The 23985-nt window shown below is 41.1% G+C and overlaps 1 protein-coding gene across 3 annotated transcripts; it reads left to right on the top strand.

The window, feature by feature from the left end:
* Positions 1-2920: 2920 nt before the first annotated feature.
* LOC115787108 (uncharacterized) lies at positions 2921-6057 on the top strand. 3 transcript variants are annotated; one of them, XM_030739680.1, is made up of 11 exons: positions 2921-3050; positions 3236-3295; positions 3406-3476; positions 3578-3668; positions 3750-3881; positions 4043-4111; positions 4231-4376; positions 4528-4664; positions 4761-4848; positions 4968-5300; positions 5384-6057. In XM_030739680.1, the coding sequence occupies exons 4-11, from the start codon at positions 3578-3580 to the stop codon at positions 5873-5875; spliced, it is 1488 nt and encodes a 495-aa protein (XP_030595540.1). In that variant the 5' UTR covers positions 2921-3050; positions 3236-3295; positions 3406-3476; the 3' UTR covers positions 5876-6057. The 3 variants fall into 3 exon arrangements, with proteins under 3 accessions (XP_030595540.1, XP_030595541.1, XP_030595542.1); XM_030739681.1 differs by lacking the exon at positions 2921-3050 and adding an exon at positions 3053-3104; XM_030739682.1 differs by lacking the exon at positions 2921-3050 and having other exon boundaries at positions 3125-3295.
* Positions 6058-23985: the final 17928 nt, after the last annotated feature.

Raw genomic sequence — 23985 nt, 5'->3', positions numbered from 1 at the left:
TAAAATTAAATACAAGTGGTCAGGAATTGGGCCGAGTGCTACAAGAAGTGTCGTAAATATGTTATTATGCTGTTATGCCAAAAAAATGACATGGTGGCACCCTAAGAGCACAAATGAGGCATAAAAGTGAGGTCTACTAGTCTAACCATCAGTTGTAATGGCTCAGTGTGGGGAAAACAATCCCAGCTCACAATAATTTCTAATGTGAGCTCCAGTAGATTTTCTCTGTGTCAGGCTGTGAACAGCTGCTGCTGGTCTGAGGTTTACTGCTCTTTGTGGATTTACACAACTGAATTCAACAAGATGTAACTCAGTATATGACGAGCTATCTTGGCTGGTTTCCCCTACACAGACAGTATACTGTTTATACTTACAGTTTGCAGCTGGCATAAATGTTACATTCAGTGAATCAATCTAGTTTCATCAGCTTAAATTCAAACTCATCTCTGCTACACTTGATGTAACCTGTGACTCTGACCATGAACACCACAGCTGCTGTGCACAGTCCAACACAGAAATTTACTGTAAATTCACCACAGTACAGCAAACTAACCTGTTTATCCTGCACTAAACTGCAGTATTTTGAATAACAGAAAGTAAATCTACCCCAGTTTGTCTGACATCAGCTGGCAGAGAGGAGCTAGCCAAAGGAGGTAGCTAAAAACTGACTGTACAGGAGTCAGTGGAGGATTTGATCAGGAAGACTAGGATATGACTGATGTAACAATGGTCAAAGTACTCACTTTATCACGCTAAAGGAATTATGAAATATAAATGAGCAGAATAACTGCATACGAATGTCTCTGTGTGCAAAGCCCAGTCACAGTAAATACAGAGGGATGCTTCTCTGCAGCAGTCTGTGACCTCTGTCAGTCCTGACTGAAGAATTTATTTACTTATGTAAAATTATTAATACACTCAGATGATACTCCATTACAAGTAAGAGTCTGGCATTCAAAAACTACTAAATTATGCATGTATTATCAGCAAAGTTTCAAAAAACTAAATTTTATTAGTACTTTAACCATTTCTGGAGCAAATGCCATCTTCAACCCAAGCAGCTACCACTATGCAAACACCAGTGTCATCAGAAATAAAGGCCTTATGCACAGATCATAATACACACAAATCTCCACACAGATTGCAACACACACACACGTTTTGCTACAATAATAGCCCCATACTTTAGCTATATAGTTTGATTTCACTTATTTTGGACAGATCAGAAGCCAGGATGCTAAACTATATTGGGATTCCAATATAGCATCTAGTCCCCTAGCTTATACATTAAGCAAATACACTGGTTCTTATAGAGCACTTTTCTACTGTACTTGAGCTCTCTAAGCACTTTTTACAACATGCCTCATTCATACAGCCACTTCAGTATTTACCCTCGGATACTTTGGCATGCAGACTGGATGCCAAAGGTCGTTCAGTCAGGGATTGAACAACCAACCTTCCAATTAGTAGGTGCCTTGAATTGTGGTCAGTCTTTATGGTGGTCTGGAGAGATGTACAACAGCGAGTGTCTGCAGCCATCTGTAAAACATGATGGAGGTTCTGTCATGCTTTGGGGCTGCAGTTCAGTCAGAGGTGTTGAGGATCTTGTCAAAACTGATGGAACTGAACACACTATAAAGTACCATCAGATCCACCATGCAAAACCAGCTGCAAAGCTTCTGTTTGGCTTCATTTTTCAGCATAACAATAATCCCAAACACACTGATAATGTAGTAAAAGCAAACCTGGATAGAAAGAAAATGGAACAATACAACGGAACGCTATCAGTCATGGATTGGCCTCTCCAGAGCCTGGACCTCAGCATTACTGAAGCAAGAAGAGTTTTGAATGTCCTTCAAGAAGTCTGGAGAACTATTCGTGAAGACTACTTAAAAAATTACAGAAAGCTGCCAAAGACAGTTCAGACTGTGTTGAAGAATAAAGGTGTTCATACCAAATATTGACTTTAGAACTGTACAAACTCTGTTTTTGCCTTATATACTACATTTCCATTCATGTTTGCATGTGTTTCAATAAATCCTTCCACCCATTTCCCATTTTACTAGCAAAACATAAAGAAATGAGGGTGTCTTTAGACTTTTGCATAGTACTGTACGAACATTGCACTGTGCCGCTCCACTGATTAATTACTGAAGAGTAAATGTACACTGCAATCAATTAATCAGTTATCTGCACTGATCAGAAAGATCATGATGCCTGACAGTGCAGTTAAGGTGACGCTTTAAATAATGTGAACAAAATATTACTTTAGAAAAAAAATGTTTTTTTTCAAAATATGTTTATTAATTTTCATTTTTAAGAGGAAAATTTCTTACCAGAGGAGTGTTTGGGTGTCTCCTCCCCTCACATCACATAGTTTGACGACCTTTTTATATTTACCGGATGTACTAAATCGGTTCTTGTTAAGTTTCATATTGACAAGCGCTACACTTCTCTGTTCAGTGATCTCACCGCACTCAAAGACCTATGAGCTAAAACTACAAAGTGTGTTTCACCTGGAAACAAAACAAGAATCAGAGCATTCATATGGAAATGTGACACTTTAGTTTCCAGCAGGTTGCACATCAGACTGTAGCACTCCGATCCCCCTCACGAATAATTCTGTTTGAGCTTATTCAGTGAACTGCCCAACCTACGCACTCTGGATATATGTGTTTGCCTTTATTTAACCAGGAAGTCCCTCGAGATTGAAATCTCTTTTTTATCAGGGAAACCTGACCAAGAAAGCACACGTTGTGAAAATTATAAAACTGAGTATAACAAAAGACAAAATTAGAACAAACACAGCAAATTTCTGGAGTGAAACATTTGGTAGTTACGCAAAAAAGAGTGAAAGTGTTAAATTTGTGGAGTTTATTCGTGGACTCTAACTCTTGTTTGGGTTGAGGTATATTAAGTGTCAGGGTAATATTTTGGAGTTCATTCAGAGGGTGTTCAGGAGTGTGAATCAACCCCTCCCCTGGAGTTTATGTTTAACCGTCACTATGACTACACTTGCGCAACAAAGAGAAACTGGGCTTCGAAGTGAGGTAAGATTTTTGGTCAGTTTTTGGTTTCTTTCTTACCCTATTATAAAATGTTAGGTAGGTACAGAATTTTTGTAGATGTTGGTATGCTTGTTTTTAAGTTAATGAAAACCAGCATTATTACAAGTATGCTGCATTTGGTCTTTGACTGCTGTTAATACGTTTAGAAAAATTCATTTTCCCTCCAGATTAGTGTGCATACCGATACTGAAGACAGGAGTCTCACTGGCTAAAGGAGTGTTAATGAGGTAAGAGTAATGCTAATGTTATAGTGATGAGCTAATGCTACAGTTAAATAAAATAACTCTGGATTATGATTTTATTTAGCAAGTTTTTGTTTTTTTTTTTGATATAACAGAGAAGAGTCAGGTTCATGAAGCTGCTGCTCCAGAGCTCAGTGAAGTCTTGGCAGCAGTGTTTGGCATCAGAGTAAGTAACCGCTAACCTACATTAGCTAACAATCCAGTAGCAATTTCACAGTGATTCATGAAACAACTAAACATTGTTATTCTTGATCCTTTTAATGTTAGATGACCAAGACATTGATAAAGGTACAACTAGGGGCAAAGAAGAAATATGTGAAATTAGAGGACGTTTGCTTCTCTGATTTCGTTAGTGCTTGTAAGGTCTCAGTTTTGCGTAAAGCTATGCCATAGCAAGTAAGAGTACTTTGTACATAAAGTGTTGGTTGTCTTGCTACAGTCCAGGAGACGTTTCTCATACCAGAGGACACAATACTGAAAGTCACAGATGACCACGGTGTAGAAGTGGATGACGATGTCTTTCCAGAACTTGCAGCCAGAGAAATCTGTTTTGTCATCTATACTGATGATGGTAGGGCATTAAATCATTTCTAAGTTTGCAATAAAAAAATATGGTATTTGCATTTTAACCCAGAGACAGCTGGCTGGGTTGTTATTCTGTCTTGAGAATAACAAAAATCTTAATAAATATACAATTGTTCCCTCGTGAACTAAGTATGGGTTGTATTTCAGAACTTCCACTAACTGAATCCTCCTCAAACTCTGCTGACTGCTCAGACAAGACAGAATATGTGACTCTTGGTAAGTAGTGCAGTATAAGGTGATCATGTTTTTTTCTTCAACCCAGTACTGCAGCCATGGTAGATTTATGGTATCTGTTCTAAGCCTTTGTGTGCATTACTCTGTTTTGTGATTTTCAGATCTATCTGTTGTGCAGCAAGGGGGTGAAATACCATCTTCTCCAAGTCTGACAGATACTGCATCTGTCTCAAGTAGTCTTAGCAGCGACACAAGTGATCTGGGATGTAAAAGGAGTGAATCTTTGGACAGCAACTATGCAAGAAATGTAATTATAACTTTCAGTATATACATAAAATGCTTACATGACAAATGCATTTTGCAAATAATAATACTTATAGTTAAAATGAAAAATAAGTTATCTAAAAATTTTGAAATTTAATTTGTATTTTTTTCCATTCATAATTTATGTTTTTTAGACTGTGGAGCAAATTCTGACCTCAAAGCCAGCAGGAATGACTGTGATTAAAGAGTATGAAGAAACTGGGAGTTTGAAAGATTCCACCAGGCGATTAATGGTGAACATCATTGTCGTGCACATGCGTGAAAAAGAAGGGTAAGAACACAGAATAAAACATGACTTTCTAAATTTTTAAAGGACACAGTAACCCTTAGTAATGATGTTTGTTTTGCTCTTTTTTTCCTTCTGTAGGAGTCGTGTTAGTAAAGCAACAAAGGAGTTTCATGCACTCGGGATTGTGTTTCCAGCTTTGAAGGACCCATACTCAAACAAGGGATATGTAAGTTTGCACAGTTTTTCATGTGTAAAATAATGATTTTGTGCACAAGCACTAAAAGTATAACAGATGTGTATGACATTTTTTTTTAACACACAATGTTTTTTTTTTCTTTTTACTAGGAACACTTTTACAACATACAGAGCAACAAAGGCTTTCTTGAGTGGCGTTTAAAGACTGTGCAATGTCAGTCCAGAACAGCCTCTTCATCCCTCAAGAAAGTAGTGCTTAAAGGAGGTCCCACATCCTCAAGACCCACTGTAGTTACCACAGGGGACCAGCAAACAGGAGATGACTGTATGGAAGCCATATCTCTTCTCAACCACACAACAGACCGTGACTTAGTCTTCCACAAGATGAGAGATACCTTCCAATACTGTCAGCAAATACTGCACAATCCACAGCACTCAGCTGATGTACTACAAATCTTTCCTCGCTTCTTGGATATTAGACTGGTAAGCATTAAAAATTAATTTGTAAAAGTTGTATTAAAATGTTATTAGATGGCTAAATTAGTTTTCCTTCACTTTTTAATTAGATTTTGCAAGACCTTTCACTAATGTTTGGAGAAGAGACTGCATCAAGGTTCCTGCGAAAATGGAACACCAGTTTTAAAGACAAAGTCACCCAGGAGGCCAAAAACCTAAAGGAGACTTCACTTCTAAAGCGACATCTGAGATCTGCTCTGAATGAAGGATCTGATACCACTGATGATCCAGGTACATCAAATGTTGTGGAGCAGAGTATCGTGCTGGACTGTTTATTTTGTGCAGGCACCCAAGAAAACTCACCACTTTTTAGCAAAATAGCCTCAATCATTTTGCACAATGATCAAGTTGTTTTTGCTTTGATTGAGCATGAAACTTTTTTTCATGACCATTTTCATGTTTATCAAGTGAGTGAATGCATACCTAGGAAGATATTGGTTATAGAAAGGGAGCAGTTAAGACATTTTAAGTGTTTTGATGCCCAAATGTCATATGGGTGTGATTCCCAATTTTATGTTGTATCAGAAAATTGTATTATTTGAATGGCATTCATGTGAAGTTGTTCTTTCCTAATTTTATGCACTTCAGCAGGACTAAATGGAAAAGTTTACCTTAGCACAATATTGCACTAGATAGACATTGCTGTTATGTTTTTATTTTCTGACAATCTAATGCAGCATTTATGTTATTGACTTTATACAACTTAAATTTCCCTGTTGTGAGCTTGAAGATGTTTGAATGTAAATGATTTGTTTTGAATAAAAATATCAAAACAGTGCATTGTGCAGCACTAATTTTTACATAAAAATATGACTAATATAAAATTGTTAACTGTAAAAAAGGGTTGAATGAAATCTATTTTGTGTTCCTCCTAACACTGTCAGTGAGTAAATATTGAAATTAACTCAGTTTTAGTGTTGCATATGTAACCCACCTAAGTCAGTGCATTGTAGGTCTAAAGTTATTTTCTTTGTTTTATGGTGTAGTATCTGTGTTTCACCAGTAGATGGGATGTATGTGCTACTGACACACTTACCGCCATCTTGGAAAAACGTCAGTCCAACGCATTACTGACGGGAGAGAGCACTGAGTACAGAGAGATGAGATCGTGTAAAGAAAAATGTTATTAGAGTGGTAGTTTTTGGCATTTGATGACATACCTGATCCCAAGAGGTACTGAAGAACGAGGATTTGTCCAGTTCTTTTGATTTCTGTTCTCCGGTGAGTGTTGTATATGACTTGTGTATCAGAGTACTGCGATTAGTTAAACCAAGCTAGCGATGCTATGGTGACTTGCGTCACCATACCACAAGTTTTGATGTAATTGTATTTGTCTGCATTATACTGTGAAATGATTACTTAAAACCAATCGGAGAAAGTGTGAAACTATGTGTAGGACAGAACTTGATGACAAGAAATGATCATAAGCAGGCAGTTACACTACCGCATGACATGCTAGTGCTATGTGTGCAACGTGATGCAGTAGTATGACACTGTGTAATGACCTGTAAACTGCTGCATAGATTATTGCAGTTGTGAATGAGTTTTACCAGATCTGGTGTTATTAATTTCTGTCTGAAAAGAGTGATATTGATGTTAATGTTCACCTGCTTGTGCAGGTTGGTTTTTTTGTTTACCTGATTCAAGTTGGGACTGGTTAGATGTGGAGCCACGACTGTGTCCGCGAGCCGCTGACGTACTGGATGCCCTAAAATATCTCCACAGTGGACCCATTCGTATTCCAGCCCTCATCCCAGACAGATAAGCTTGAACCATTGTGCACAAAATCACACTACCCGGGTAGTTTTATATTTTTGGAGCTCTGAGCTATTTTTTTTTATTATTTTGTGGACATTTTATAATCCATTTTTGGATCCTCTTTTTTTTGGGTAAAAGACTGAAACAAATGTAAAGAAGGATTTAAAGGACAATACATGGTGAATATATAAAGTGTAAGGACTGAATTACAAGAACTGAACTAAACAAAGGGTTGCAGGAAAAGAAAGAAATTATTAATTTTTTTGGTATTCATTTGGTTGTTGAATAAATGCCGGCTTTGTTTACTTACAAGCAATTGTCTGATTTCATCTCACCTATACTCCTCCTTTAGGATCTAGAGTAGTGAGTGCGTGTATTACTGCTTTATACACGTTACACATATACTCTATATTGGTGTAGAACTTTAACACCTGAGGAGTAAAATTTTAACTCAGAAAAAGGGGTTCAAGATCAACTCCAAAATAATAGTTATTTTTACTCATCTCTGGAGTCTATGTGATGGTCACACATGTACACTAAAATTGAGTTGTTTTTGACTCACAGGGAGTTTATTCCAAAAGGCAAAGGAAAGCAATACAAAGTCCAGCACGTTGTATTGCACTCTTCAGTTACAGATTTCTTTGTAAAAGCTTTGAATGCAAAGTACAGTAGGAGAATACTGTTCTACCAAGTTCAGAACAAATCCCGGGTACCCTGCTGAGGAAATCTGGAAGATCGCAAAGCATAACAGCTGTTCAAGCTGCTGCAGAAGTGAGATTACATAGACAGTTAAAAAAAGTAAACATATCCACTCTGTTTTCTCTTTAATAAAGGCCAAGAAATGTGTACCGCACAATGATTACTATCTAGAATGTAGAGAACTGTAATACAGAGTCTAGACAACCAAGTGTAGAGAAGCAGCATCTAAATACTGTAACCATTAAAATTTATGAATGTAACCCGTGCATGCATTTTTCTAACTGCTAAGTCGAAGGAGGCCTGATTCAACAAGAAAAACTCTTCAAACCTTCTATTTCTTTACTCGGTGCTCAATACGCACATGTATCTGAAAATAAATTTTACAGCGTCTGAGGGTTACTCTTTTGGCATTCTGTCTGAACTGCTAACCACTTTCAGTTGTGCCGGACTGCAAAAGTTTTAATTGCTTACTGTAAGTGTTACATATTATCTGCCTTTGTACAACCACCTTAATTAGCAAAGAACAATCCTAGAAGAAACAACTAAAAGATTTTTTTGTTTTTTTTTTTCATAAAAAACATCTTTTTAGTTGTGTGTTTAACTTACTGCATTTATTATTATTTTTTTTTTTACTTGTTGCAATATTTTATTTTAATATGTTTGATTATATTACTCAGACCACCTAAAACTACTTTTGTGTATACAGTGTTATATAAATAAAGTTGGCTTTCAGGGTCTGAATACTTAAAGTGAGACTCAGAAGTTTTAAATTCTTCAAAATATGTTTCTTTCCAATTTCCGAGTTTGTTTTTTTATTTTCATTTTTCCATGTATGGGTGAAAAGACTGAATTAATTTTAGGCCAAAAGGGGATCCAAGGGATTGATATCCAGTGAACGTTTCCATTATTTTGTCCACCCCCTGGATATCCAGCAGCCTCTGGGGAAAGTATTTCCAGAGAGGATGATGGGAGTTTCTGACAGCTCGTCTCCTCCCTCCTGCATGACTTAGCAGGGCCTATCAGAGCGTTAAGACGGTCGATTCCCTCTGTGGCAGCTGAAGAGCAGGAGGTTGGGGGGAGGAGCAGGGGTGAGCAGGTAAGGTTGTCTCAGGGGGGTAAGAGGTCATCTCAAGGGGCTGAAGCCTTCACCTCATCCTGATCCTCTGACTCTTTCTTTTTCACTGGTTACTTGATAAAAGTGGCCTAAACTTTTGGTCTGTGCCTGTTTTTCCTAGTTTGAGACCGTCATTGGAGTTGGGGGAGCCAACATTGTTCTTCCTACTTTCCATAAAGCAGTGGTTTTCCAGTTTATTGTGGGCTTAAGGGCAGTGTGCTTGCCTGGCCTGTGCAGAACTCTGACTTGCAATCATGGTTGAATAGATAATCAATAAATACCGTATGCCACAATGTGGCCAAGAAACACCAGTCGGCCGGTGTTTGACCAGTTGGCTTCCCGTCTTGTACGGCCTTCATGAGCTGAAAAGAAGATGCGAGGGACTTCGGATGTTTAAAAAATAATGTGAACCAACTTTTACCCGTTCAAAAAAAAAGAAAGAAAAAAGACTACAGAAGATGACCCAAAGTGGGTCTCTTCAAGATAATCATGGGTGCTGTTATTTTTCATTTTGCATATGTCTATCTGTGGGTCAATGCCAATGTCAAGACAGCATGAAGGATCAAAGATGCGACGCTGAGAGTCATCAGTTATGATGCGCTACATCAGATGAAATAATCAGTTGTTGTCACTACTGTGACTTCTCTTTGGCCTTAACACCCAGCATATTTCAAGTCAGGCTATTTTTGTGCTGATAGCAAAAATTTGCATCTTTCTTTTTTCTTATAGAGATAATATCAGACCTGTATGCATTTATGACACTGTATTTAAGTGCTACAAATAATGCACCAAATCTACAGCATCCATCCTTCTATTCATCCATTCATTTTCTTAACCACTCATCAAGCTTTCACCCCCTCCCTGCCCATCAAAGGATGTGAGGCGCACCCTGGATGGGCCCTCAGTCACACAGCTTCTACAGTAATTATATTACCAAAAACAACTCAATGCAGCGAATATGGGGTGTTCATGCTCAGTAATTAAACATTACTCAGCCTGGAGTACCTACATTACCATCCAACTGATCTCACTAAACAAAGCCAGGAAAAAAAATATTACAATATTGAAATTGTTGTCCTGTCTTTCCCCCCTCAGCAGATGACCCCCCCTCCCTGAGCCTGGTTCTTCTGGAGGTTTCTTCCTGTTAAAGGGAGTTTTTCCTTCCCACTGTCACCAAGTGCTGCATATTTTGACTGTATTGTAGGGTCTTTACCTTACAATATAATGCATCTTGAGGTGACTGCTTGTTGTGATTTGGTGCAATATAAATGAAATTGAATTGAAAATGATAGAAAAAAATGAGTAAAATACTCAGTAAAACATTACAACATCTGTTGTCTTCTGTTTTGATATGTATTTTCTCACTATTTAAAACAGGATTTAAAAGCAGCACATTAATTAATCACTTCATAAAATATGTATTGTTCAGGTGTTTGTCAACAGTCCAACTGTTGTACTTATTGTAAAAATATTAGAACTTAGTAGCATAGTAGACATATAGTGTTTCATCTCAAGGCTTCTTTTGTCCTCATCCACCTTCCAATTATTAGATCAGGTCTTTCAGCGTGGACAAACTTCCACCCTGTGACGGTGTGTCGACTGAGCTTCAGTTTGGTCATTCTGCTCATTTCCAGCTGAGTCCAGACTCCCCTGGTGGACCCTTGTCCCTGATCTAATAACTCTGTGGCTCACTGCAGAGAGTAAAACCAGAATGCCGGCAGCTGATAAAAAGACTTTTCACAGAGAGACAAAGAGGCGCTCTGCAGCAGGTGAACTGTAGCTTCGATTAAAGTTGGATGGAGAATAGAGTGTTTCTGATCACACTGAATTTTGTTCCTGCACAAGAAAACGTCTTTTATTTTTTTCAGGTCGCCTTCAGTGGCTTGTTTCTGGTTTGAGGTCATGTTTCAGCCATGCTGCCTCCTCAGTATCAGACCCATGTCCTTCTGTTTTCTACCTCTTCCTTGAGCCTGAGTCATGGGAGCAGCAGTCTAAGTAGGAAAGCCCAGACCTCCTCCATCCCAGCCACCACCTGTACTTTTTCTACAGGGATACTGTGTTATTCCCAAGCCACCTGAGAGATGAAACAAAACACCTAAGAAACCAGGCATTACTTTTGCAAACTAATTTCATCAGTGGAGATCACTTATGCTGTACTTCTAGTTCAGGGTTATCTAACCCAGCCCTTACTATAAAAATAAAAAAATAAAAATAAAATAATGTAGAGAGGGTTTCCTAATAGCTGAAGAACGAAGACTTTGAGGAACTCAAGAAACCAAACTTCTGCTCTGTTTAAATAAAATAATAATAAAACAAAATGCATAGGAATGTCCAACATGGTTCTTCTGTGGTGGTTTGTACCCAATCAACCAAAGAACTTGTAGTTAAAGCCAAAATGTCTTGATCCTCTGACTAGAGGGTGGTTTCAGTTAGTAGATGGATATCTGCCAAGTGAGAACATCAAATCAAAAACAAAAAAAAATCATCAAAATATGTTTTCTAAAATGGTCACAACTTCAACAATACGTGTAGTTCATAGACCAATTTTATTGCCTGAACAACATGCGACCTTTTTCAGGTATCATCTTCAGGCACATTTTAAGACGATGAATCTCAGTTTGTGACCCCTTTTCATAAATAATTCATATGCATTTAAATTTTAATAAAACTGACTAAAGTCTAACATGACTTATTTCTACTCAATTTCAAATAATGACAGATCACATCACTGGGGAAAATAAACATGAATGTAGCAATCTGTGCCATACATTAGTCTTCATGCTGGCCATTAGAACAGAGAATGCCCACCACCTTCATTCCATCCAGCAGATAATGACAGCAGTGCTCAGGAGGAAATTAAATGTCAAGCTGCAGACTCTGATTTGTGTTAAATGAAGCACTAATTACATAGAAAAGCTTGGAAATGCAGCCACCAGCTCTGTCTGTCACTTTATCCTTTAAGTTTGACCATGGAGATCAAAGAAGACATTCATCTAGAAAGACCTCCTCCTCCACCTCCTCTCCCTGTTCCTCCCTGCTGATTTGTCTCACAGACTGAAAGTAGAAACTCTTCTAACGAGTGCAACGTCATTGCTCACTGTCAGTGTGTTGCCGTCGAGGCTGAAAATGGGTGATTCACAACAGGAATGAGAAAATCCACTGTGATAAAACAACAGCCCTTCAACATGAAGTTTATCTAAGGAAACGCGATGAAGATGCACGGAGGCAAATCTGGTAGGGCAGATGGTGAGTGAAGAGTGTTGGTGTAACCAAAAACAAATTTAAAAAAAACTTCTGCATGTTCATTAACTATGTCCTGGTGCATAATGGCAAGATAACACCCACCACAGTCCAGCATTGTTAAAAGCAACAGGTGAGTGACAACAAACATAAAGAGTAAAATCTCTTTATGAATAAATATGTTGCCAGGGATACTTTAATGAAGTATCCCTGGCAACTGCTGGAGAGCTTTCTGTTAGAAAACCTACCACACACACACACACACACACACACACACACACACACACACACACACACACACAGAGCAAGGGTAACACCACACAAGAGATCTTAGAGGAAGACTCCAGGATCAAATATCTAGAGTTTCCTAAACAAAGAACTCTGCCCGCTGCACTAAATAAGGCTCGGCTTTTGGTGATTCATGAGACATACACAGATACAGATACTTCTTTCATATAAACTGACTCTGACCATTGCTGTTCCACTTTATGGTCATACTGGGCATTCAACAGAACAGACACTGTCATATCTGTGTCAGCTCAGGCTGCTTCAGTGACTGTAATGACCTCAGCCTGCTTTCTAAGGCTGTAGATGGCTTTCCAACATCTAACTGATGGACTTTGAGATGTTAAACATTTTTCTACACCCACAGATGTGATTAGATGAACAGACACTCCTCGGGTCACAGGGAGTGTAAACATGAAGAAAACACTCATACATTACAGCGAAGGTTTGTAACTGTGATTTTACTGTTCAATCTGATGACGCTCAGCAGCTGAGAAATGATTGAAACTGCTCTCCAAAGGAAACTCTGAAAATGCCTTCAATATTACACCCATAATTCATTGTGCAGCCTATTGGACTGCATCAACACAGAGTTTAAAGGCAGCCATAAAGCTGTAACTAACACACAGAGAGTGCCTCTGTAATTGACAATAAAGACAATAAAAACAACTTGTGAATGGAGATGTGGAGACGGCAGTCAGCACTAATATCCCACATCCTCAAAAGTTGAGGCTGCTTGAGTTTTTAATGTACTGTAGAGAGCATCAGCTTCTGTAATGAAATGTAATGAAGCTCTGTAATCAAAGGCAATTTCCCAAACACACAGGGAGAGCTGCAACTAATTTTACAGCAACACAAAGACTTGCTCTCCACAAAATCAGTAGTATAAGTAGTACTAGCAGAAGTAGTAACAGCAATAACTGCATTAGAAGAAGTAGTAGGAGTTTAATAGTCTGTTCTTTCGTTTTCACTGAGTATAACTGGGTTCATCCATTCATCTATTTTCGTAACTGCTTATCCAACCCAGCCTGGAGGCGATCTGAACTGTAACAGGGTAAAAAGCGGGGTGTACCCTAGACAGATACACCAGTCCATCATAGGTCAACACATACTAACATCCACGGCTACATCACCGACTAACCTAGCAGACATGTCTTTGGACAGAGGGAGGAAACCCATGCAGGCAGAGGGAGAACATGCAAACTCCTGTCCAGATGTGTTATATTACTGCCTCATTCCAGGGGCAATAAACATTGCTGATCTGTCAAAGCCATAAGCATCTCAGAGATATGCATAAACACATCAAGTTATCGGCACCTTGATGACAGCGGACGTAACGATGAGCCAGGTGTCACCTCAGTGTTTTCACTGTTGTTTTTAAAACCATGAAACTTAAAAATATACATGAACAGAGGGCTTCTGGTTGACTGTCTTGGGATTTATGCCACCAGCACCCATAATTTTTTTTAAAACAGGACCTTTTCCCTTGTATAATATTCTACAGCAGGTGTGTCAAGGCACTGACATCAGTGGACATCTTTTAGAGATATGTTTTTGAGATTTTGTGAAAACACCAGTATATGATGCTCTAAAAATACATTTGCATTCCTCTGTTCTGTGGGGAAAACCCAGGTCAGCTCTAAACAGCTCCTAAAAAATAGAATTGTGGTTATAATTTCAAAAGCAGTACAGTCTGCTGACACATACAAATAAATAAATAAATGTGAGGAGACAGGAAGAATGTCACCATGCGTGGCTGCTCACTGTGCTACAACTCAACTTAATGCTGAGAAAAGATGTTATGATGATTTGTTGTGTTATTGTTGTGTCTGTTATTTGTTTTTTAATTCAACAGATGTAAAAGTAAACGTAATGTATTTGTCATAAGTGCAACATCTGAGTTCAGGAGGATTTGAGCAGGATTCTCCACCTCTTTGGGTGGAACTTGGAGCATCTCCACTCCCCAGTCTAGCACCCGTCTTCTATCAAACCTCATCACCTCCATGATCTCTGGGCCCGTTCGACCTCCCAGCCTCCGCCAGATTATCTGCCTCCTCAGAGCAGTGACGGGCTCAGGTTTGTTGCTCATTTGAGATCCTTTTCCTACGTGACCCAAAGTTTGTTCCCTTGTGCCTTCCAGTGAATGCTTCTCTGCCGGCTGCAGGAGCGGGCACCGCCACCTCCTCCTGCAACGCTAAAGACTGAAACACTTACCTGCTGCTCCTCTGCCTGCTCACCCTCCCACGTCTCCTCTTCTCCTCGAAAAGACAGTTCAGCCAGTGGACTTGGATCGCCCCCCATCACAAGAGACCCCGCCTGAAAACCTAGTAAGGACAAAGACCATACAAAACTGCTTGGAAACTGCATATTGGATTAAATCTCTTCTCCTTCCTCTCCCAGAACAATCGCCCCACGCTGACCAACAAGACTCCCTGAACCTCCACAGCAGAAGTTCACTATTTCTTGACAATATTTCAGTTTGCTTATATTAATTCACAACCTCTTCCACCTCAGTCACGCATAAAGGTTTTTGTCTTCATTTTCTCTGCATTCGCATTCATTTTTTTTCTCCTTCTCAAATTGAAAACATGCAGGAAAGCAGGTGGGCAGATGCTGCGCTGATGCTGGCCAGCATCAATAAGTGTCTGTATGAATGTTTTGTACCTATTCTTAATAAGAGAGACCGAGCAGAAATAAAAGATTCACTGGCTGATTTCCTGGCACTAACAGAGTGAATTGTGCCAATTTAGGTGCAGTAAATCTAACCAAATCATTTTTCAGATTCACACACTGTAATTTTCACACTTCCATGCAATCAGGGTCATTTTAGTCTGTACCAGTCCTTAAAATATGGCCAGATAAGCCCTAATCATGACCCTGACATGGTGCTATTCTATAGCATATTGAAACATAACAGAAATAAAAACAAAAATAGATAATTACTTAGTAAATAATAATAGTTATCAGAAACATTAAAAGGTATTTTTCCTCCATCAATGCCAGTCTTTGTGTGTTTACTGACACCTGTCAAAGGCCTGTCGTGTTCACTGACAGACAGACACATCATATCATCACACACTGGTGTCGAACTGTCTGTTTTCGTACAGCGAAAAGCAGCAAAAAACACACATCACTCCAACAACTGAACAATTGTTCCTGCTGCTTTCTGTCTCTCCCACGCAGCATCTCACACTCTGAAGATAAAATAGACACAATTCTTCTTCACACATGTAAACCAATAACTCTGAAGCACCTTTGCGGTGTTGTACTCCAAACAAATGAAACAGTCAGTTTTCAGTTTGTGGTATTTGAATTAGGTATGTAAGAATAAATATAAAACTGGAATAAAAGGAAAATTATGAGCAGTCTGTAACTAAATGACAACAGATAAGCTGTCAAAGAAAATTGGAAGTTGCCATAAAGGTATAATATACTTTGGAATGAAAATTTTCATCCTGAAGCTCAAAGGAGAATTGTTTGCTTCAAAAACAACGCTGAATATCAACTGTACAATTCTGCTTAAAGGTTTCAGGCACAGAATCTAAAATGTTTGAAAAGCACGCCTTTTCTCATACAAATGCACACGTGCTGCTGATGGTTAGCTGACAGACACAATGTGTTCTCGATGGGAGGAAACTTCCTGAGGTGAATGACACATTCTATCAAAGCAAAGGTGGTGGGAAAGTACAGAATAAAAAATGAAAGGCTGAGGTGCGGTGAAAACAGAAAAGGGCAGGAGAGGAAGGAGTAAGAAATAAAAGAGTAATTAGGAAAGATGTATGAAAGAAAAATAGTAATACAAAAAGAATGGTAAAGGAAAAAATGTAATAAATGGAACAAAAACGAAGCAAGTAAATCAAAAAGAAGTTAGGGAAGCAAAAATAAAAGTAGGAAAGAAAAGCAGGGGGAAGAAAAGTAAAAAAAAAAAAAAGGTACACAAGATAGATAAGGGGAGATGAAATGTAGAGCAAAAGGTAGGGAAGAAAGATGAAGGCAGTCAGAAAGAAATGAAAGATGAAATCATTGAATGAAAGGAAGCTGTAGGAAAGGAAATGGGGTAGGAAAAAAATGATTATAGAAAAGGAAGGGGTAGAAAAAGAGAAGGAAAACAAAAAGTAGAAAGGGAAATGAAAAAAACACTCCTTTTTACAGTTTTCAAACCCAACACTTAGAAACCTTTAGGTGAAAGAAAATCTGTTTTTTCCTCACATGTAGAGCGCGAGTTACTCCTTTGATGTGTGTGTGATGTTTTACAGGAACAGAACAGACTGGTTGTATGATGAGTTTTATATTTCACGCTGTGTTTATGCCGTGTTTGGGTGCTTTATGACTTTCTGTCACGTCCTCGTTGCTGCTGCAGTTCTCGTGCTGAAGATGAATTTCCCTGCAGGCTGAAATAAAGTGGATCTGCTCTTATCTAATCTGATGCAGTATGAACCGCGAGCTGATAGATTCATGATAAAACACTTCAGGATCAGAGCGCTGGCCACATCCGTGGCCCCTGATGGGTCGTTGGAGTCTGAATTCAGCTCAGTGGGAGGGATGCTGGGAGGATTAAGAAGCAGCCTTAGGGGTGGGGGGGTGCAGTCGTAAGTGCTCCGAGGCAGCGGCTGGTCATGAATTAGTGTCACTTTTACCCAACTTTCTGCTGTAACTTCTCAAAGAGCGACAGCATATTAGAGCCCCTTGTGGCTGATGCCCCGTTTGCCTCCTTCCTCTAACCAAAAACTGTTCGAGCAGCAAACAAAATAAACCCACACTGAGTGTTACCATTCCTGATTGGCCACAGGAAAAGGTTTGTCTTGCTAATCTGAAGTAGATGTAGCATCACGTCAGCTGGAATAAAAGCAGTAACAGACTCGGACAGAGGACCGCTCTTATCGCTGAAACTTAATACTGCTATCTGGTTGTTAATGATATGCCAGTATTAGTGTACCATGACAGTAAAACAACACACAACACAACTGTGAGTCCTGTAGGAGTGGGGTGAAATACACTCCAGGCAGTAATCAATCAGTACTGTTTACAGTTGCTGTCTGCCTGATGAGGAGCCCCGCTGCATTCCCGCCAAGATTAGCTGCTGTTTGGTCGGCATAAAGAATCAGTCAGGGGAAGCCCGACCATCGGCTGCTGCAATAATATATCAGCGCAGACAGCTACACAACCTAATGTTACACTCAGAGGATAAGGAGGAGGGGCGGGCTGGAGGGTGAGGGTGGAAATTGGAAAGGAGTCCAGTGTGTCCTGAGGATTACACTTCACCTCCTCCTGTCGTTTTTCAAAGGATGCAAATGTTCAGCAGGCTGAAGAAGCAACTTGTTCACTTCAGCTCTGTGTTTACTCTCAACTATTCACAGAGCAGAGAAGAAATATGACTGTGAGGTTAACACCATGTCTGTGAATGTTCATCTAAGATGGTTCAGGGCCTTCAGCAGAACCCAGTCAGGTTGGTATTGGAAGAGTTTATTCATTGATCCCGGGGTTAGTGGTTTGATCTCCAGCTGTTTCAGTTAAGAAGTCCTGTAAGTTTTTCTTTTTCTTTTTTAAACAAAAGGAAACAATGAAAAGAGAAAGAGGTAAAGTAATAAAAAGGGACAGAAATGGCAGAAAAAAGGAAACAAGGCTTCAAGGAAGCAGTGTGGATAAGGAATGAGTCAGGAAATGAAGAAGGAAGAAGGGAGGAAGTATACCAGAAAACAGTAAAGATAAGCAGCTTTCCAGAATGATCTAAAAAAGGAAAAGACAGTGAAGTGGTAGTTAGGAAAAGGAAAACAGATGGCAGGCAATGAGCACTTAAGGAATATTAGAAAGGAAATAGTAGGTAAGGAAAGGAAAATGTGTGTGTGTGTGTTGGGGGGGGGGGGGGGGGGGGGGGGGGGCAGTTCAGTGTTAGGATCTGAATCTGAAGAAAATAGCACACAAAAAAGTAGGCTTTGTGCTGCTGTTCAAAAAGTGGAAAGAAAACATTCATCTTCACTTTTCTGAAAGCAGAGATTGGTATTGATGAAAACCATCATGGTAACAGCCTGGTGAGAGCAGGAAATGTTTTAAAATCTTCTTCCTCCTTGGTCCTGGGCTATGATGGCAGCATGAGATGAGATGGATTACACACTCACCTCTGATTGGACCAAAGGCCTTACCTTAAAAAAAGGAAACAAAAAGAAACAAAAGCAGTTATGTGAACTGGTTGTTGACTTTGTAAGTGGGGCAGCAATCGATGGCTGCGAGTCCTGTGACTGAGGTGGTGGGGTGGTGATGGTGGGTTTGGGAGAGATGATGGAGACAGACACACCTCAGAGTGAATGTTAAATAAGTAAATAAATGAAAAGAAAAAAAAAAAACAGGAAACTGATTTGCACTCTATCATCTGTGTTTAAGTGTATTCTTTTTTTTTGTGTAATTTACAGCTTCTGTGACAAGTCTGCGAGTCTGGGTTTAATTAACTGGCAATAAAGAACAGAAAATAACAGTCATTTGCATGCCATCATTTGGCAAATCTCACTCAGGGCTATTTGGACCCTAGACCACTGCTATTCTCCATTCAAAGATGGCTACAAAGCAAAGCCTCTTCCGCCTTTTGGGAAGTGTGACCACACCTCTGTACTTCTCATGCCGAAATACAAACAACGGCTCAGGCAGGAACCCCCTGCTGTGAGAGAAGTGACACGGTGGTCTGATCAAACAGAGGCCGCTCTGCAGGGTGCGTTGGATTCAACCGACTGGGACATGTTTCGCAGCAGCGCGGGCGGAGACATCGAGGAGTTTACGGAAACTGTTGTGGGATTTATTGGGAAAGTTGTTGAAGACACTTCACTTAGGAGGACCATCAGGACTTTTCCCAACCAGAAGCCGTGGGTGGATAAATCTGTCCGCGACGCCCTGAGGTCCCGCACCGTTGCCTACAACTCCGGCCTCGCCTCTGGGAACATGGAGGACTACAAGGTTGCATCATACAACGTCCGCAGAGCGGTGAAAGAGGCAAAACATCGCTACGGCCGCAGACTGGAACAGCAACTACAACAGTCTGACTCCAGGGGACTGTGGCAGGGACTACGCACCATCACGGACTACAAAGCACCACACACACACCCGGTGAGTGCCGACGCTTCTCTGGCTGATGAACTCAACATCTTCTTTGCGCGCTTTGAGTCGGGAAGCCGACAGCCCGCTGCGCTCCCGGCCGGAGGGGCGGAGACACTCACTGTGACGGAGCGCGACGTGAGGAGGGCGTTTAGACGTGTAAACACCAGGAAAGCGGCTGGACCAGACGGTATTAGTGGACGTGTCCTTAAGACCTGCGCTGACCAGCTGGCACCTGTGTTTACACTGATATTCAACCTCTCACTGAAACTGTGTGTGATTCCCACCTGCTTTAAAAAGTCCATCATAGTCCCTGTCCCAAAGAAACCACACCCCAGCAGCCCCAATGACTTCAGGCCCATAGCACTCACCTCTGTGGTGATGAAGTGTTTTGAGAGACTCATCAAGACATTCATCACCTCCTCACTGCCCACCACCCTCGACCCACTACAGTTTGCATACCGGCCAGACAGATCCACAGATGACGCCATATCCTTCCTCCTCCACAAGACCCTTTCACACATAGACACTGGTAAGGGGAACTATGTGAGAGTGCTGTTTGTAGATTACAGCTCAGCATTCAACACCATAGTTCCCTCCAGGCTGGTCTCTAAGCTGCTGGACCTGGGCCTGGGCCCATCCCTGTGCAGGTGGGTTCACAGCTTCCTGACCAGCAGACCACAGGTGGTACGAGTGGGTCACCTCACCTCATCCTCCCTCACCCTCAACACTGGATCCCCCCAAGGCTGTGTGCTCAGCCCTCTGCTGTACTCACTGTACACCCATGACTGCGAGGCCACGTCAGAGTCCAACGTCATCATCAAGTTTGCTGACGACACTGCTGTTGTGGGACTAATCTCTCACAATGAGGAGACAGCCTACAGGACAGAGGTCTCCCGCCTGGAGAACTGGTGCCAGGAGAACCACCTCCTGCTCAACGTCAGCAAAACAAAGGAACTGATTGTGGACTTCAGCAGGAAGCAGCAGAGGGACTACCATCCACTTGTCATCAGTGGTGCTGAGGTGGAAAGAGTGGACACTTTCAAATACCTGGGAGTGACCATCTCACAGGACCTGTCCTGGACTCATCACATAAACATCACTGTGAAGAAGGCCAGACAGCGTCTCTACCTCCTCAGGCGGCTGAGAGACTTCAAGCTCCCACTCAAGGTGCTCAGGAACTTTTACACCTGCACCATCGAGAGCATCATGCGTGGGAGCATCACCACCTGGATGGGAAACTGCACCAAGCAGGACTTCATGGCCCTAAAAAGGGTGGTTCGTTCAGCTGAACGGACCATCAGAACCACCCTCCCCAACCTGCAGGACATTTACACCAAGCAGTGCAGGCTGAGGGCCATGAAGATCCTAAAACAGCCCAGCCACCCCGGACACTCTCTCTTCTCCCTGCTCCCATCAGGCCGGCGTTACCGCTGCCTGAGGACTAAGACTGAAAGGTTGAAGAAGAGTTTTTACCCACAAGCCATCCGTCTGCTCAACTCTGAGCCCTAACTGGACCATTATTGCACTATGTAAATATTATAATTTAAAAAGTGTGTATAGTGTATAGTATATAGAGTATAGTGTATAGTGTGAATTACTTTTTTTTATTTTTATTCTTCTTATTTATATGTGTGTGTATATATGGTTGCAGGTACAAAATACATTTCACTGTGCATTGTACTGTGTATAACTGTGCATGTGACAAATAAACACTATCTTATCTTATCTATCTTTAAGCTGATTTACCCTCCCCACAGTCACACCGCATTGCAAGCCATTTTGCAACCTGCCTCGACCCTTTTCCAAGTGTCTGCTCGCCTCACTTTATGCTTTCCACATGCTTCTGCATGTGGAAGTCCCAGAAAAGAACCAGATACATCAGTGCAGATGGTAAACGGACTAGTTCTTATATAGCTCCTCTATCTGAGCACTCAAAGCGCTTATACAACATGTTCACATTTACCCCATTCACACAAGCACTTCCATGATAAACTAAGCTAAGCTAAGCCCTTTTATTATCTAACATTCACACACATTTACACACAAGTATCTTGCCCAAGGATACATTGGCATGCAGCCTGGAGTAGCCAGGAATCGAACCGCCGATCTTGCAATCGGTAAGTGACCTGCTCTACCTCCTGAGCTACAGCCACCCCATAAAAAAATTACAAATAAACAGATAAAAATAACAATTCTTTGACTGCCCTGACTGGACTAGCTTTTCTTTTTTTATATACTATAAAGTAGCTCCTGTCCTCCTAGCTGACAGATTTGCACACAGCTGGCAGTTTCTTAAGCAGCTCATGAAGTAGTTTCCTGGAACATGTTTCAGTTTACAGATGAGCTTTTCACAGAGATAAGTTGTAGAATTGATGAGACCCTCACTGATAAAACTATCAGTTGAGAAGGAATGAACTAAAGGAGCTGAATTGGGCTGTTTGCTCAATACAACACTTCTTTAACACCATACAAATAAGTAGAAAAATGACATTTAGGTCATTCATCATTCAATCCTGAAATATTTCACTTTAAATTTCAAAGTTTGTTTTAGTTGCCAAAAATAACAGACTCTCAGTTGAACCTGATTCCAGTGAGAACGATCACAGGAAAGAAAGCAAAGACAAGTTTCCTGGGCTGCAGGGGAGAAGTTGAGGCAACTCTTGCTGGTGCCATACAGATCACCTGTGATCTGTTTGCTTGCAATTAGTGTGTGTGAGAAGTTTTTGGCCACAATCATAAACGCTACATTTGGAAATGAGTCAACAAGGCTTATGATGAAAAGTACGCCATCCATACCGTGAAAGACAGAGAGGGATAGCTGCTGTCTTGAGGATGTGTAAGCTACAGAGGCACAGGGAACTTGGACAAAGTTGATTACAAGATGAATAAAGAAAGTTATCAGAAAATACTAGAGGAAAACGTGCAGTCATCAGACTGGAAGCTCCACATGGGACATAGTAGGGGTGGCTGTGGCTCAGGAGGTAGAGCAGGTCATCTACTTATCGGAAGATCGGTGGTTTGATCCCTTGCTGCTCCAGCCAATGCCAAAGTATCCTTGGGCAAAATATTGAACCTGATGTATTCATCGGAGTGTGAATGTGTGCATAAATGTTAGACAGAAAGCACTTCTGAGGATGGCGACACGCAGCTGTGCAATGGCTTATCGAGCTCCCAGTGCTAAGCCCGACACAAACGTTTTTGCAACTGGTTCTGACACCAACCTCACCTGCCTTGTGCAGATAACATATAGCCGAACCAATCTCATCACAATAAGGGAAGGCTCGGCCACAACAACAGCAACAGTGCCTCACCAACTCAGAGCTATGCCGGGCAGACTGCAGCTCCTGGGGACATCGGAGTGGCATAGCAGAGTGCAGTGGTTAAAGGGCTAGAGGAAGACGTGTTTGCAGAAGCAAAAGTGGGGCAAGTGACATGGCCTGCTAGCTAGGCTAAAGGCTAATGCTAACAGACCAAGGATGGCCAACGTCCATTCCTGGACAACAAGCTGAAAGCCCGTTGGGGCGACTTATGTGTCTACATAAAAAAGGTTGGTGTACAAACTGTAGTGTGGTGAACAGCCACTGCTCGGAGGCAATTGAACCTCTGACTATTAAATGTTGGCCATATTAGCTGCCTTGCTAGTTTGTGGCCATGTTTGTCATGGCTGTTTACATACCACCAGATTCTAAGGCTAACGAGGTACATAAGGAGCTACATAACAACATTAGCTCACTTCAGAACAAGCATAGGGAGGCATTCTGTGCAGTGGTGGGGGATTTTAATTAATCATGTAAACCTGACAGACATTCTGCCAAAGTTTTACCAGCATGTCACCATAATGACACGCGGAAATAACACACTGAACCGTGTCTACACCAACAAATGAGACACATACAGAGCCATCCTCCATCCCCCCACCTTAGCCTCTCTAATTTTTTATTTATTTATTTTTTTTACCTCGGCCTCTCTGACCACATTTCCATCATGCTGGGCCCAGCCTATCATTCCTTGCTGAGATGCTCCAGACCAACACAGAAGACCATCACTGTGTGGCCCAGTGATGCTGCCTCTGTACTGTAGGACTGTTTTCAATGGACAGACTGGCAGGTCTTCAGGGAGGCTGCTGTCTGTGAGAAAGGTGGATCTAGAGCGGCGGTTTTCAAAGTGTGAGGCGTGCCTCCCCTAGGGGGCGCCAGAGCACTTTAGGGGAGGCGCGGTGTGAGGGAAAAAATAAACAGGGAAAAGAATCTGCTTGCTGTCTGCTGATGTGAGAGAAAGAATGGACAAATTTTTAGTAAAGAAAAAGGCAGGGGAGACAAGCTCTGGCGTAAGTAGAAAAAAGAGGAAGTATGACCACGACTACTTAAAGTTTGGATTTTCCTGGACTGCTCCCGATGATGCTCCAAGGCTGCAATGTGTAATCTGCAAGGAGGTTCTGGCTAATGATAGCATGAGACCCTGTAAGCTCCGGCG

The sequence above is a fragment of the Archocentrus centrarchus genome, chromosome 10 (genome assembly GCF_007364275.1).
Source record: "Archocentrus centrarchus isolate MPI-CPG fArcCen1 chromosome 10, fArcCen1, whole genome shotgun sequence".
NCBI lineage: Eukaryota > Metazoa > Chordata > Actinopteri > Cichliformes > Cichlidae > Archocentrus > Archocentrus centrarchus.
This window is presented reverse-complemented; position numbering and strand designations above follow the sequence as displayed.

What these genes read in the sequence shown, in the direction of transcription:
- LOC115787108 (XM_030739680.1), top strand. Translation starts at nt 3,578, where the DNA reads ATGACCAAGACATTGATAAAGGTACAACTAGGGGCAAAGAAGAAATAT. An exon ending in CTCTGATTTCGTTAGTGCTT is followed by an intron (nt 3,669 to 3,749) that starts GTAAGGTCTCAG and finishes GTCTTGCTACAG; the next exon opens with TCCAGGAGACGTTTCTCATA. An exon ending in TGTCATCTATACTGATGATG is followed by an intron (nt 3,882 to 4,042) that starts GTAGGGCATTAA and finishes GTTGTATTTCAG; the next exon opens with AACTTCCACTAACTGAATCC.